This window comes from Schistocerca americana, chromosome 7, assembly GCF_021461395.2.
Source record: "Schistocerca americana isolate TAMUIC-IGC-003095 chromosome 7, iqSchAmer2.1, whole genome shotgun sequence".
In the NCBI taxonomy this organism is placed as follows: domain Eukaryota; kingdom Metazoa; phylum Arthropoda; class Insecta; order Orthoptera; family Acrididae; genus Schistocerca; species Schistocerca americana.
In genome coordinates this window covers 123,542,819-123,558,412 of record NC_060125.1, presented here as the reverse complement: position 1 = coordinate 123,558,412, position 15,594 = coordinate 123,542,819, and the positions used below count along the sequence as shown (strand labels likewise).

The following is a 15,594-nucleotide window of genomic DNA, read 5'->3' as shown; positions in this document are numbered from 1 at the left end:
CCACCTCTGAAGATCTCGCTGTATGGTGATACAACATGCAATGTGTGGTTTTCATGAGCAACAAAAATGGCGGAAATGATGTTTATGTTGATCTCTGGTCCAATTTTCTATACAGGTTTCGGAAGTCTCGGAACCGAGGTGACGCAAAACTTTTTTGATGTGTGTACTACCGAAAGCGGCCTACGTTAGAATAGCCGTTCTCCTGCATGACAGTGAATCCAAATACGAGAATCAATCTGGAGTCCATGGGTCATCATTTCCATCGATCCACGCTTCACTCCCGACGATACGGTGAACAAAATTTCAGAAAAATGGCTGTTCAAAAAGAAGTAATTAAAGCGCTCCAATCAAATAACATTACGCCAGAGGAAAATATGAAAATCAGCGGATGAAGTTCACAGTTTCTATCTGTTTTATTGAAAGAAAATAACCTATCAGACCGGTAAGATTTTACAGAAACGTAACATCAGATGTCAGGTCAAGCCATCAGATTGGTAAAGGATAAACGTTCTTCCCTGTCGGTATGCGGGGCATGCAAAATTACTTGTAAGTGTGGTGGGTCAGCATTGGAACTAAAAGGAGAAGTGTAAATACGCCTTTGAAGTAAAACAAATGTTTTTGTCTACTAGGGAAAGGAGAAAAATCAGCTGCAGCAGAACACGCTCCTCAGGCTGGAAACCATGATGGTAAATTTTCCAAGACAAAATTTTATCTACATTGACGAACTATAATCGACAGTTATACAGGGTGTTCATAAAATCCCGTTACAAACTTCTAGGACTTGTAGAAGGGAGTGAGTACGTAATACGAGGGTCACTCCAAAAGAAATGCACAGTATTTTTTTTTAATCCATCTTTTATTCTACATGTTTGAAAGTTTTACAGTGTGTAGATACATCCTTTAGGAACAACATTTTCATTTCTCCACATAATTTCCATCCCTCTCAACTGCCTTACGCCATCTTGGAACCAGCGCCTGTATACCCGCACGGTAAAATGCTGGACCAGCTTGTTGGAGCCACTGTTTGGCAGCATGCACAAGGGTGTCATCATCTTCAAACCTTGTTCCATGAAGAGAGTCTTTCAGTTTCCCAAAGAGATGATAGTCACATGGAGCCAGGTCAGGACTGTAAGGCGGGTGTTTCAGTGTTGTCCATCCGAGTTTTGTGATCGCTTCCATGGTTTTTTGACTGACATGTGGCCGTGCATTGTCGTGCAACAGCAAAACATCCTGATTTTGCCGATGTGGCCGAACATGACTCAGTCGAGCTTGAAGTTTCTACAGTGTCATCACATATGCATCAGAATTTATGGTGGTTCCACTTGGCATGATGTCCAAAAGCAAGAGTCCTTCGGAATCGAAAAACATCACAGCCATAATTTTTCCAGTAGAAAGTGCGGTTTTGAATTTTTTTTCTTGGATGAATTTGAATGATGCCACTCCATTGATTGCTCATTCGTCTCTGGTGAAAAATGATGGAGCCATGTTTCATCACCTGTCACAATTCTTCCAAGAAATTCATCTCCACCATTCTCGCACTGTTCCAAAGGTTCACTGCATACCGTTTTTGTTGTTTCTTTGTGAGCCACTGTCAACATCCTGGGAACCCACCTGACACAAACCTTTTTTAACACCAACAATTACAGTATTCTGCAAACACTTCCTTACCCTATCCCAACGTAGCGTGATAATTCGTTCACTGTGATGCGTCTGTCAGCAGTCACCAATTCGTTAACTCTGTGCACATTGTCTGGAGTGTGTGCAGTACGAAGCCTGCTGCTGCGAGGACAATCCTCAATATTCCGTGCCCGCTTTCATGACGTAACCTGCTTGCCCACTGACTAACTGTACTGCGATCGACAGCAGCATCTCCATACACCTTTTTCCACCTCTTGTGTATGTTTCCCACTGCCTCGTTTTCACAGCACAGGAATTCTATGACTGCACGTTGCTTCTGACGAACGTCAAGTGTAGCAGCCATCTTGAAGACATGCTGTGACGGTGCCACTCACGGGAACAGGTTGAACTAAGTTTGAAAACAAGCGGGAAGGATGTATCTACACACTGTAAAACTTTCACACATGCAGAATGAAAACGGTATTTTTACAAAAATAGTGTGCATTTCTTTTGGAGTGATCCTCGTATTTAGAATAGGAGCCCATGTCGGACTCGTTATCCAACTACGCTACGGAGCGTCAAATTTATAAGCACCGGCGCCTGTAAACGTATGTACATAAAGGGTGATTCCGTGATGATGTTGAAACTTTCAAGGATGATGTAGACGGATGAATGGATCTATTTGAGTTATGTATCCCTGTAACGAAAACGAATGAGTCGACAACTATAAGCGAAAACCGTACTGATACCTCTGACAGTGGAATATATGTACCAGTGTTGTTGTTAGTAAGACTTCAGGGTAGGCAACTTCCAGAGGTGGTAGTATGGACCAAAACAAGAGAAAATGTCCGGTAAACAAGGGCTCTAAGATGCACAGCTGAGAAGCCATGAGCACTTGTTCATCTTCGCTAGAGCGTAACACACATCTCCTCTATAGAACAAATGCTTATAGCTTTCAACGAATGCATTTCAGAGCCCACGTTTCCTGCACATTTTCTTTTGTTTTGGTCCATACTGCCACCTCTGAAAGTTGCCTATCCTACAGTCTTAGCAACAACAACACCGGTACATATATTCCACTGTCAGAGGTATCAGTACGGTTTTCGCTTATAGTTGTCGACTTATTCGTTTTCGCCGTAGGGACTCATAACTCAAAGTGATACATTTATCCTCCTCCCTCATACTACAAAGTTTGTAACATCATCACGGAATTACCCCTTGTTCACATACATACATTTCAGGCGCCGGCGCGCAAAACACAGGCGCTCTGTAGCGTCGCTGGATGACATTTCCGGTCAATGGTTCCTATCAAAAATACTATGTACTCACTTCCTTCCAAAAGTCCTAAAAGTTTGTAAGGGGAATTTCCGCACACCCTGTATACAGAAGCCCTCGAAATACGGGGCATAATGGATATAAGTGCAGATATTTTTATATGTGGTGCCTTAATATGTATACACATTGCACCCATGATTTGACGCTTGCCATATCACAAACGAAACGAATAGTGATCACTTTTAGCGTGAGCTACAACCTCGGAGAAATGCTCTATCCTCTGATGTGTATCTCTTCTTGGAATGTAGTTTTTGTATAGTCTTCGTCTGAAATCCTGGAGATATTTATGAACAATGGTGTAAATCCTACCCTCTCCCCTCCGCCAACCCCGCCCTCAAACCCCTTGGAAAACGAAACGGTGGGAAATATTCTTTTCATATTGTTACTTCTGACTAAGACATTAATTAAAATAACGATACATTAATGCTTTTGAAATAAAATTTGTAATCAAAGAGATAAGACGGTGATGGATGCCTGATAGTTGTGACATTATAAAATGAAGGGGAAAAACAGTGATGGGGATGTCTCTGATTTAGCCGTGCTTTGGCGTATTATCTGGTTAATTACTTTTAACGTTCCTCTGTGGATACCTGTTTCATTAAAAGGACGTATGGTGTCACGGGAATGAGGAAGAGAAATTCCACACTGCGCATTCTGTGATAACTGGTTTGCAGACACGGTTCAATGTGATGTCCAATTCTTTTCAGATAAATTATGTTAAATGTGCCTTCATTTTCACGTGTTCCAGTACTACCCTTCGGGATTCCGCGACTTACTGAACTGGCTCGTTAAAGAATACCCTGGTTATCCAATCTTTGTGACAGAAAACGGGTGGTCAAATACTGGTGGTCTTAATGACACCGACAGAATCGAGTACTTTACGGTGAGTTACGACAATTATCTTGGGAAACAGCAAACATTAGTAGTTTACCTCCTTAAAATGAACTCCTTAATGGTTTTAAATATTCATTACAGTCGTACCTGACGGCTCTTCTACAAGCTATCCACGTGGACGGTGTTCCTGTGATTGGCTACACCTGCTGGAGTCTCATGGACGACCTCGAGTGGATCGACGGATTCACGTAAGTCCTTGTGCACTTTCAAGTTTCTTTTCGTTTCCTCTTGATCAAGGCTGAAAAATCGATAAAGCCATTAATTGATCATGAAAATGTGTTCTGAAGCTTTACATATTGATGACACGAACATACAAATTATTAAAACCGTCGCCGAATTTATTATGCCATTTATTAAAGAGAACTTCAGTTTAGTTTTCGTTAGCCATAACACTTCGTTTTGACTGGAAGCAAAACCTAATTCAACGTAAGCAGACTAATAATAACCGGAAATTATTATACTAATTATTAAAAGTTTTATATCATACTACTCATGAGCGTCTACTGGAATATCTGAAGATTTATCACATCTACGATAAATGTCGATCAGGCTTCTAGGAAGCTATTAGGATAGCAGATAAATTGATCAAAGTGGCTCATGAGTTCAAACATCCCACAGATAGACGGGAGAGAGTAATTTCTCTCCTTGATTGCAGTGAGGTATCTGGCACCGATGATTTTATCATCCTAATTTTGAAAACGACAGAAACGAGTTTCTCAAACACTAACTTCGGAGGTACAACCAGAAGCACAGAAAGAAACATCAAAAAATCGATTGTGGATTGTCAAAGTACGAATGTGCTCTGAGGGGTCTCTTTGGGTACATTCCTCGCCTCGTTTATTTTCCCTCTTCATACAAATGCTACATGGTCTTTGTTATTACAACTTGCCTCCTGTCCTCGTTGGACAATCCGCTCTCAGGAGTACCCTAGAGTTCAGGATTTTCTCCGTTCATTTTGTCCTTGTGAATCAATGATCCCACGCCCGGGTGCCCGGGTTCGATTCCCGGCGGGGTCAGGGATTTTCTCTGCCTCGTGATGGCTGGGTGTTGTGTGCTGTCCTTAGGTTAGTTAGGTTTAAGTAGTTCTAAGTTCTAGGGGACTGATGACCATAGATGTTAGGTCCCATAGTGCTCAGAGCCATTTTTTTTTTTGAATCAATGATCTTGCCTGTTTTAATATGACTCTCCTCCTGCCGATATCCAGTATTATCGAACTGCCAATAATAAATCACCTAATAAGTCACGTTCGACTTATCACGCATGAATGGTATACTGTGTTCACCATCAATACTCCTACAACACATGGTTCTCAAATTAAACCAACTCCGTGTAACAGTGTATGCTTACCACAAATATGTAACTTCCAGCCACTGTAGTCCACCTTATGAATAATTAGCGTGGATACTATCGGAAAAGTGACGTCAAATTTCACAAGCATTCTTTTCTTCATTCAAACTTCTTAGTCACTGGCCTCTCCCTCACTTGTTGTCGCGTATCAAATGCCTACCAACATCTGTCTTGAGCGTAGGTATAGCTCCAAATCTTTCTCCATGTCCCTCTCTCATTACCAAAAGGATATAATATCTCCACAACAAAAATGGAAATAACACTGATATGTAGTTTAATTACACCACCTATCATTAACTAGGAATAACACCCTTGTCTTTCCTTGCAGATGCGCTTGTTCTGGTTAGTGGACAATCCGTGGCAGCTGTTTGCAGGGATCCACACCCCACATCATTCCATTTTCTTCTTTTCTGTGAAAATAGCCTATACATTTGATCGGTATTCTTGCCCGTGCTGGTTTCTCGTCAAAACTGGTTGCATATGACTAGCAAATAACGCTAATCCTTCTGACACAGAGTGTTCACAAGACTGCTGTCTGTATGCTAAACTACAGTACAGTGGCATGTACTTGGCCATAAGCTCTCTGCTGACTACACGTGTGCTTTAATCTGACGTCATCAATATTGATACAGTGACGTCTGGCGTCCATGAGAGGTGGACCACTGACTCAGTACATTGATAAAGGTGTACGTTTAATTTGCTAAACAGCCGTTACAATACATCAGCTGGAAAGCACACAATATTGATATTGTAAATAACGCTTTTCAGTTCAGAAGGAGGAATGATGAACATAATTACAATACTAGAAGGAAATACTACATTCATTAGTCCACATTAAGCCAAAAAAAGGGTGCACAACACAAAATTCTTCAATGATTTAAAATGTCTAACAGACTGCAAAGTTAAATTCGAGAACAAAGTGAAAAAGTTTCTCCTTGACAACTCTGTTTCGTAGGAGACTTTTTATTTATATAATATGTAAGATGTCACTGAGTAGAAACTACTAATTTCCATCTTCATTAAAACAGAACAAAGTTTAAATGGTCAGCATGTAGCCATTATTACATGTGAATGTATAATATGAATGTAAAGTGACACATCATTACTTTTAACCATACAAATGTTGTATGGAACATGAAAGTAACTAACCGAGTCCTAGACTGTAACAACATTGTGCAATACCTTCAGGCATACACTGTAGGTGCGGATGTCATACCTTTCTGCGTTACCGATGTGGATCATCTTAGTATGCTTCTAAATGGCAACTAAGAAGGCCGTTTTTCGCTCACTCACCCAATTTTACACGTATTAAATAACAAAATAACATCGGTCGTTATATTTTGTGACACGTAGAGGCACTTGACTGAGTGGTTTATAATATCCTCATAGATAAACACTCATATCTAAAAAAAGAAAGTATGAAGTTGAATTTAATAAATCAAACAATGTAAGCAATTAGTGTGGGTGTGCAACAGCGTAAGCGAAGAAATTACACGTATACTTTCATACCGACAACTGAGCAGTTACATCTTTAGTTGTTTTTTTAGTAACACACTGTTTCAGGATTCTTTTGCTATTGTAGCTCCTTAGCATGTTTGTGAGGTGAAGCTTATTAAATTCTCTGTGTTTTGGCAATTGAAGTAAATGTTACCGTGGTAACAACAAAACTGCAGGTTCACTGCAGACTCAACGCTCACAACGCTTCTCTGAAAAAAAAGAAAAAGAAAAAAAGTTTAGTCCGGGGAAAATAAATCACGACTACTGCAGCAATTTAGACGGTATTCTGTAACCCAGTATATTTTTTAAAATGAACGATTGGGACTAAAACTTGCCAAAGGTAGCAGGCAAATTTTGGGCCTAAAGTGTCACAATTAAAGAACTTTTACGCCAGTTACCAAGGTCACCATATTGAGCGATTACAAAACCACTATGGATTCTCATACAATCGACCCTTCCAAGTGACGACGTCACGAATAGCCTGCCAGTGCTCGCTTCTCTACGCAGACGGGTTGTTACGGAGATACCAGTGTGGGAAGCGCCAACTCTCATAGTCGTGTTTGCTTTCTCTGAGTGGATTTGTCGCGTGGAAATACAATTTGTTCAGCACAACGTAAATAGTTCATTACGTAATCATAAACCTTAAAGAAGATCTGTATATGAATAATTTATTTAAAGTTCAAAGACAACACAAATATTGAAACAGTTTACACTGTACATAACATGTAGCATGCCATTTACTGCCAACAACTTCAGTTTCGTAACAACAGTGAAGCCGTATAAAGCGCGGCAAATACGAGAATGACGCGGAAATTTCCCGCAGTAAACGAATATTAACGTCTGCAGCTCCAAATTGACGCTTTCTAGAAACATTTGTTGCCACTGACCGCGGGGTCAAGCGGACCGGCAGCAGATAAAGTAAAGAAGATAGTCACTCATTCCACCGGCAGAGCAAAACGCCATGACCAGATGCCACAAGGACATTGCTACCACCCTGTGTGCTACTGTGCAAGTGTTTTGGCGGTAAGGCGGTCCATGTGTCTACGGCGTTCCCAAACGGTCTCAGCAGTGATAAATCGACGAAGGCCACACAAGCAGCTAATCGAGGCTGATTGTTTACATTATCACTGTGCCAGTGGGTGCACCTCACCTTACTGTGGCCAGCAGGTCTCACATTACAACAACCATTAAATGTGAAATAATAATTGACTTGGGTTTCAGTCGAAACTTCAAATGGAGGTTTGTACTAGAAAACGTCATCGAGCCGATCTTGAGAGCGGCTTACATTCACCACCAATGACTGGAAATAAACCTCCTTAACTGTGGCATAGATCAAGATGGGCAAAGAGGTGTCCGCCTCCATAGCTGAGCGGTCAGTGCGACAGAATGCCATGTTCGAGTTCCGTCCAAGTTGGAGATTTTCTCGCCTCGGAGACTGGTTGTTGTGTTGTCTCCGTCATCATCTTATACTCAGCGACATCTAAGTTTCCGAGGTGGCATCACCTAAAAGGACTTTGCACCTGGCGACCAGTCTACCCTTTCGGGGTGCCCTCGCCACAATCATTTAATTTTCCATTTCAGATGGTCACACGTAATATAGGTAAAATACCATCGCGTCACGCTATAGTTGTGTTATACCAGAGTGCAGACAGGAAGTTATCGGTCGCTTAGCACGGTGCACCATAATAAGACAACACCTTGTCAATCAGTCTTCCAGCAGCCACGGAAATTGGCACCGACCGTTTTTCCGCGGTAAAAGCAGAATTTGGAGAAATGTTACGAATAACATATGCAGAACAAACAGCTCGTAGGCAACACTATTAGATCGAGTGAAGAAGACAGACGGCATCTGAAGCCCCTGAGGAGATTACGGCTGCTTGAATGCACGTACCATCCCAGACGGCTGCCCCGTCCATAATATATGGGATGTATTAGCCGAAGCTGCAATTTTTAGCGTCATTGTCTGTAAGAAGGCTCATAACCATATTTCTGTGGCTGATGAAGGCATCCCCCAAACCACAGTAATAACACATTTCGGTCTTCCTGACGCCATTTGGAGCACACGGTGTCGTCCAGTTATAACAGTGCTTTGTAGATGAAGAGCAATTGGGACAGAATTTCTTTTTTATCTATTTAGGTAATACTGTGGTATTTTTCCAGTCAACAGCATTACACAAGAAACATTTCAATGCAGTGTTCAACGGGACACGAAAATATGCTTCGGTAGTGAATACAACAAAATGTGTTCTGCGCAGAAAACAGGTATAATTCCTCGGCCACATGGCTTCTGTTGTCAGTATTTGTCCACTCAGGGAGAAGAGAGAGCTCCTTAAAAACACCCGATGTCCAACAGATTTTCTGCAACTAAGAACGTTCCTGGGAACCGTTGACTTCAGCCGCTGACACCTGGCAAGAGTAGCAGAGACACAAGCACCTCTCACTTCATCACTGACAGATAACAACGCTATAGGCAGACGTCGCCTGCCACGGACGCCAGAGATGGAACATGCATTTGAAAAAGTAGAAGAAAACTTACAAAAAGCAGTGGTCTTGTCTCATCCGGTCCGTAATGCGCCATTAGCAGCAGTGGCAGGTGCTAATCAGCATGCTATGGCCGCAGCACCATCAATACGCTAACAAGTGTGGAAATCCTTAGATTTATTTCTCCCATAAATTGATAGAGCAACAGACTAACTGGAGTGTATAATGTTGCTTAGAAGCATGTACGAATTTTACAAAATGCATAACACTGTGCTGCCTGTCGAAATGTTATTTATTCTGCTTAATTCTTAAACCATCATCAACGGCAGAAAAAGTATCGCTGATGTATCATATGCCATATATCCTTTGACATACGTTACTACTGAAAACGGCAATTGCCAATAAAAATGAAAAATTGTAGCAAGATTAAAAATGATGCCCCATTGACAAGAGGACAATATGTGATGTATAGCAATACAAGTCAAAGAGAAAAAAAATGGAGTGCATACGACTGACACATGCAGGCCATCTATGAAGCTATGTGGCACTTCCGCCATTACACAAAAGACACACCATTTCTACTCTATATAGACGATAAACCAATGTGTTCGCTTGTAAGGTAATCAAGCAGGGTTGTTCTCGTCGATAACTTCGCCAACTAGAGTTGATTGGGCAATTCAGGAAAGACGTAAGTCGCATAAAAGGAGCACAAAATGTAGTCACTGATTTTTTCTCCGGATCCGTGCCACCGCTTGTGCTACCTGAGCGCAAAAAAAAAAAAAAAAAAAAACGCCGGTGTTCGAGGACGTGAGTAACATCTCGAAAGTGCAAAGAGCTGGTGGACATACACATAAGCCGGTGGCAGAATTGCCAGGACCAGGAGACTGTTTCTCCCACGTACACGAAGATTTTGTGGGCCTGCTTGCAATATCCGAAGAGTATCGGTGTACATTTACGTCTGTTGTTGACAGACACACTCTTTGAGTGGAAGCGACGCCAGGCAGTGGTATCTCAGCGGAAACAGCAACAGGAACATTTTTAATAACTGGACTAACGGTTGCGGTTGTCTAGCTCATGTCACTACGGATGAAGGGCGACAATTTGAGCGGAGGCTATTCCTCGAACACCACCATATAACTAGCCACATTCTTGCAAGCAACACGGCGGTAAAGCGCGGACGTGTCACTTTAAAAGCCGCGCTTAGGCATGCACCAAGGGAACAGCTGGATCGCCGCTGTTCCACACGCCTTACTGGACCTCCGCACAGGTTTCAGATCAGACATCGATAGCGGAAATGGTTTTTGGGGGACATTGCACTTCCCGTCGGAGTTATTTCGGTGTAACAGCTGTCTGTTGAACCATGGCTACCGTTTTTATGGAAACAAGTCAAGATCCAAATCTCTAAGCTATGCTCTTCGCGAGCACCCAGCCACGAAAATCAGAAAGTTTTCATCCGCGACGCCATTAAAACTTGCTCGCATGTGATGCTAAGGATAGATATAGTGCACCCATCGTTACGACCGCCATAATTTAGACCTTTATTAAATGCGATGAACATATTGTGCAAATAATGTGCAACGACAAACTACTAACGGTATCGCTGGAAGCCAACACCAGGGAAACCTGGGACTCCACATCAACGATTTCAGTTGGGCTGGTCAGTCAACCCGTGTCACGCAGAAATACCCGCACAGTGTGGGCAGGAGGGGGGGGGGGGGGGGGGCTAGGACTACATGGGAAACATCGACTTTGGATAATAATTTAAATTGCCGACGTTACATTTTCTCTTTGTACTTTTTGCCAGTTCTTTGTTTACTTACGTTACGAGCGTATTACTGAGTTATTACCGCATGTTTTACACAGGAATCTTATAAGATCTTGTATTTCTTATACTAGTGCATATACAGGCACGTGATGCGCAGTACATCAGTTCTTATATCAAGGTGATCCGTATCATACTTCTTTACGAACTTTTTCAAACTATTTGGGTTGTGTGAGTTTTTCGTTAAAATGGTTACGCGTACTACCGTTTGGAACAAGATTTCATTTCTTCATTCCAGTGGAACCTCTTAAAATTGTCCAATTGTATCTGTTATTTATACCACAGACGTGCTAATAGCATTGAAATGAGGGTTCCTCATCATCCGGCTACTACCAACTTATTCTGTTTTTCTTTTTTTTTCGTTGTGTTGATTACTTGGTGGTTCTTGACCAACTGCGTCTGCGTTGTGTGCACACGCGCCTACACTTTACCATTCGTCCTTTCCCTTAGGCGACTTTCTCCCTGCTATCCTCGATTTATTGGTACATCATTTTCAGTATACAGGAAACCTAAGCATGGACCCGTCATTTTCTATTCGTAATACGAGGGCTGTCCAGAAAGTAAGTTACGATCGGTCGCGAAATGTAAACGACTATGAAAATCCGATAAAGCTTTGCAAAGATGTGTTGGGCAGTGTCTCTAGTATGACTCTAGTAGAATTATTCATTCCTGAGCTCTTAGTGAGCGCGTAAAGATGTTATAGAAAATAGTGTCTCCCGCCAAGTACGAGGGCCTGGTGAGAATTTTCCCCTGAAGCTATGCAACCAACATTACATAACTGTCGTACGGTCTCTTCTTCAAGACAGTTCTCAGCCTCATTCTGCAGGGGCAATGAAGATGTTCCTGCATCGTTTCAATTGGAAATGTTTGGTTACCCACAATACAGCCCGTAATTGTCTCCCACTGAGTTTCATCTCTGCTCAAACGAACCGCTGGCTATGAAGACCACATTTTGGCACAGACAACGAGCTTTAGGCCAGCGTAGAGAATTGGCGGAAAGCACTGGCGGCTGATGAGGGTATTGGAAAGTTGGTACAACGCTACGACGAATGTCTGAGTCAGAACGGCGACTACTAGAGAAGTAGCTGAAAGGTGTAGCTAACTGTTACAAATGAAACATTTCTGATTTTCACTGTGATTTTCATTTCGCGATCAATCGTAACTTACTTTCTGAACAGCCCTCGTACAACCCTATCCACGTAACTTCCAGCACTTATTAAAAAATCGCATTTAGACTGTCATTTCAGTATACACAAAGGCATCGAGAAAATTATCTTATGTAAAAGTAATCTGTCACAATAAGTAGTGCTAGAATCAGTACACTTGTCTGTTAAAGCCTTACCAGTTTTAAATGTTTGCAGCAAGAAACTAGGGCTGTACGAGGTGGATTTCGACAGCCCGAACAGAACCAGGACGCCAAGGGCCTCTGCAGCTTTCATGTCGGAGATCTTCGAGACTAAGGAGCTGCCTCAGGAATACTTCCGCTACAGTCTCCCCTGAACTACAACTTATCTTGGTCTGCTCTTTATATGACCTTATGTACTGCAAAATAAAGAACTTTGGCTAACTCTTAATCATTGACGATCTTTCCTTGTGTGGTAGCGAATGCAATCCGCAGAATCACAGCAGTTCGTTATTGAGACCTTCTGGCAGTGGCATTTCCGTTTTGAGACTATCTGAATTCTGATCCCATGTTGCTCATCCGCACATAATTCTTAAAATTTTACTGCATGAACTGCTTTAAGATAACGAAATTAGGGTCCATGGGAAACGGAAAGCAGTGGATTACTGATTTTTCGGTAAGTTTACATTTAAAAAATTCCTTAGTAAGCATGAAAACCAGTTAACACACCTAGTAGTAACTGTAAGGAGCTGAACTCCCACATTAAACGTACGTACAGTTCTATGTAATGACCTGATAGAGGGACAGATGAAACCTGACATATCATTATCCCACAAAGGAATAAAACGTAAAACATATCAAACACGAATGGTACGCCACAGATCTTACCAAGAAAGTACCCTGAGAGCGTAAGATTAACTTTTACATTATATTCGCTGTACAAAAATGTTCAAATGTTGGAATTTCTAAGGGACCAAACTGCTGAGTTCATCGGTCCCTGGACTTACACACTACGTAAACTAACTTTTACTAACTTATGCTAGGAACAACACACACACCCATGCCCGAGGGAGGACTGAAACCTTCGGTGGGAGGGGCCGCGGACTCAGTGGCATGGCGCCTCTAATCGCGTTCGTTGCACATGCATTTCAATATAATTCCATTTACAGAGTTTGAAAAATCCACGCAAACATAAGAAACTACACTAAATTGCACGATTTCAGTAAACATAGCACTTTGGGGTAATATTAGGAACAACGCTGATGCTCAACAAACGGACAGTGAAACACGAAGACTGAACAAAGCTTAACGACTAAGCGAGAAACACATGTAAACTCGTCACTCCGTATCTAGAAATCGGCTGCAGCTTTAAGCCCGGTGTCACAACTTTGAAGTAACATATTATGAAAAACGGTGCGTAACAAAAGCATTAAAACAATCACATGTGTTGTGAAGTGGCGTGAGTTGAAGTCGCACATATGTCTCGTCTGCAATGTAAATTCCTTCCAAACAGATTTTACAGCCGACAAAACAATAAATTACAATAAATGAAAAGCACCAGTTTGCTTTTGTTCTACAATATTACTTTTATTGTTAACCGGTTTTCGGCTTGCAAGGCCATCTTCAGACATTTACTGAGTATTATCACCAAAGAAGTTAAATGTTAGCAGACAACATTGGAAGAGAAGTAACACATCTAGACTGAAGTAGAAACATACAGTAAGTAACATCTTTCCAATGAAAAAGTAAAATCTGAACAGTACATAAATAACAATGGAGTAGACAGGAAAACTTTTAGCACAAAATAGGAATAGCATGCCTACGTAAAAGTTTCTATTAATAAACAAAACTAATAAAATAAAATACGGTTAGTACTAGACAAGGATGCATCAGGAGGTATGAAACATGGAGAGTGATACACAACCAATTAAAAGAAGAGACAGTTGTCAATGTAAATGCAGAATACATAAGGAACTTAAGCAATATCAATAAGATAAACAGAAATTAATAAATGCAGGAAAATGGAGGTGTTTGAGGGAACCTACAGTTTGAGAATGTGGTGGTACTGCATGTTAATATTAACATTATAATCAAAGCAGTGGCTGTGTACCAGTTTTCATTAAATAAATGACGAAAGTAAAATATGAACAGTATTTGATGAGACAACTACAAGGGGTGTTAAACATGGACAGTAATATAAGTACCAGTTTAAAGAAAGCCTTAACTATTGAAACTACAGTCTATGTGGAATACAAAGACAACTTCAACAAATAAAACAACTTAATGAATACAGGAAATAGTGGAATATGTAGGAAAAGAGAGTGTAGGAAGTAACGAACAACAAAGATGATTATATGAAGGTTAGGAGAGGGGAAGTGTTGAATTGTGTCTGGTCATTTAGGATGAGATCTAGACTGTGAGCAAGATGTTTATTGATTTCCAGGGCTTCCAGCAGGTTGAGTTTATGGCCTTTGTTTGCTAAGTGAAGTACATGGGACATTGGCTGGTAGTTGGACCCTCGCTCAGTACACGCTCAGCAAATGCAGAGTCTGAATTCTGCAACCTCCAGTTGTGTTCATGTTCAGCCAGACTAGTTGACATGTCTCTGCCTGACTGACCAATGTAAAATTTGCCACAATCAGAACAGGTGATTTTGTATACCCCACTGTTGGCTAATAACTGGATCTTGTGTTTGCTATTAAAAACTGGGCTGTCGACACTGGGCTGTCGTGTTCCTGACATTGTAGGAAAGCCTATACTTGCAGGATTTCAGTGCTTTGGCTACAATCTGTGATACCTGACCTAGAAATGGTAGTGTACACCATTTCTTGTAGACAGTGGATGCGCAAGAAAGTGGGGCATAGGGGTATAATTTTCCGTTCTTGTTTCCTGTGCAAGCCATTGGCTGTGGCAATAAATTTTATTGTATCTAACTCTGCCTTAAATCATCTCTGGACATGGGGATAGATATGCCACGGTGTACCATTGAGTGGAAATCTGCATGTTTGTGAGCTATGGGGTGTTGTGAGCAAGAAGGTATTACTGTGTTTGTAGTTGTTGTTTTTCTGTAAATATTGAAACACTGTGTATGTGTACTGCTGTCAATGATGAGATCTAAGAAGTTTATGGATTTGTTGCCAATTTCCATAGTGAACTGGATATTTTTATGTTGACTGTTTAGGTTTTTCAAGAATGTGTTGAGTTGTCTTGTAGTACCAGTCCACGTACACAGGACATCATCTACATATCTAAACCAGTATTTGATGTTTGCACTCAAAGGTACTGTTTTTAGAAAAAATTGTTCAAAATGGTCCATAAATATTTCAGCCAACAGTGGACTAGGAGGGGAACCCATAGCTAAGCCATCTAATTGTTTTTAAAGAGTCCCTTGGAACTGGAAATAGTTCTGTGCGAGGCATGTCTGTGTGGCCAGTCTCAAGTCATTCAATTCCACAGGATTGACATTAGACTTGTGCAT

The 15,594-nt window shown here is 41.3% G+C and overlaps 1 protein-coding gene across 1 annotated transcript in view; it reads left to right on the top strand.

Annotated features, from left to right (window-relative positions):
* Positions 1-12,561, top strand: part of LOC124622776 (myrosinase 1-like) — a 56,458-nt gene extending 43,897 nt beyond the window's left edge. Inside the window, exons 9-11 of the mRNA XM_047148568.1 lie at positions 3,701-3,835; positions 3,928-4,034; positions 12,355-12,561. Coding sequence (XP_047004524.1) covers positions 3,701-3,835; positions 3,928-4,034; positions 12,355-12,493 — 381 coding nt within the window. The 3' untranslated portion in view covers positions 12,494-12,561. The remainder of the gene's footprint in view (positions 1-3,700; positions 3,836-3,927; positions 4,035-12,354) is intronic.
* Positions 12,562-15,594: the final 3,033 nt, after the last annotated feature.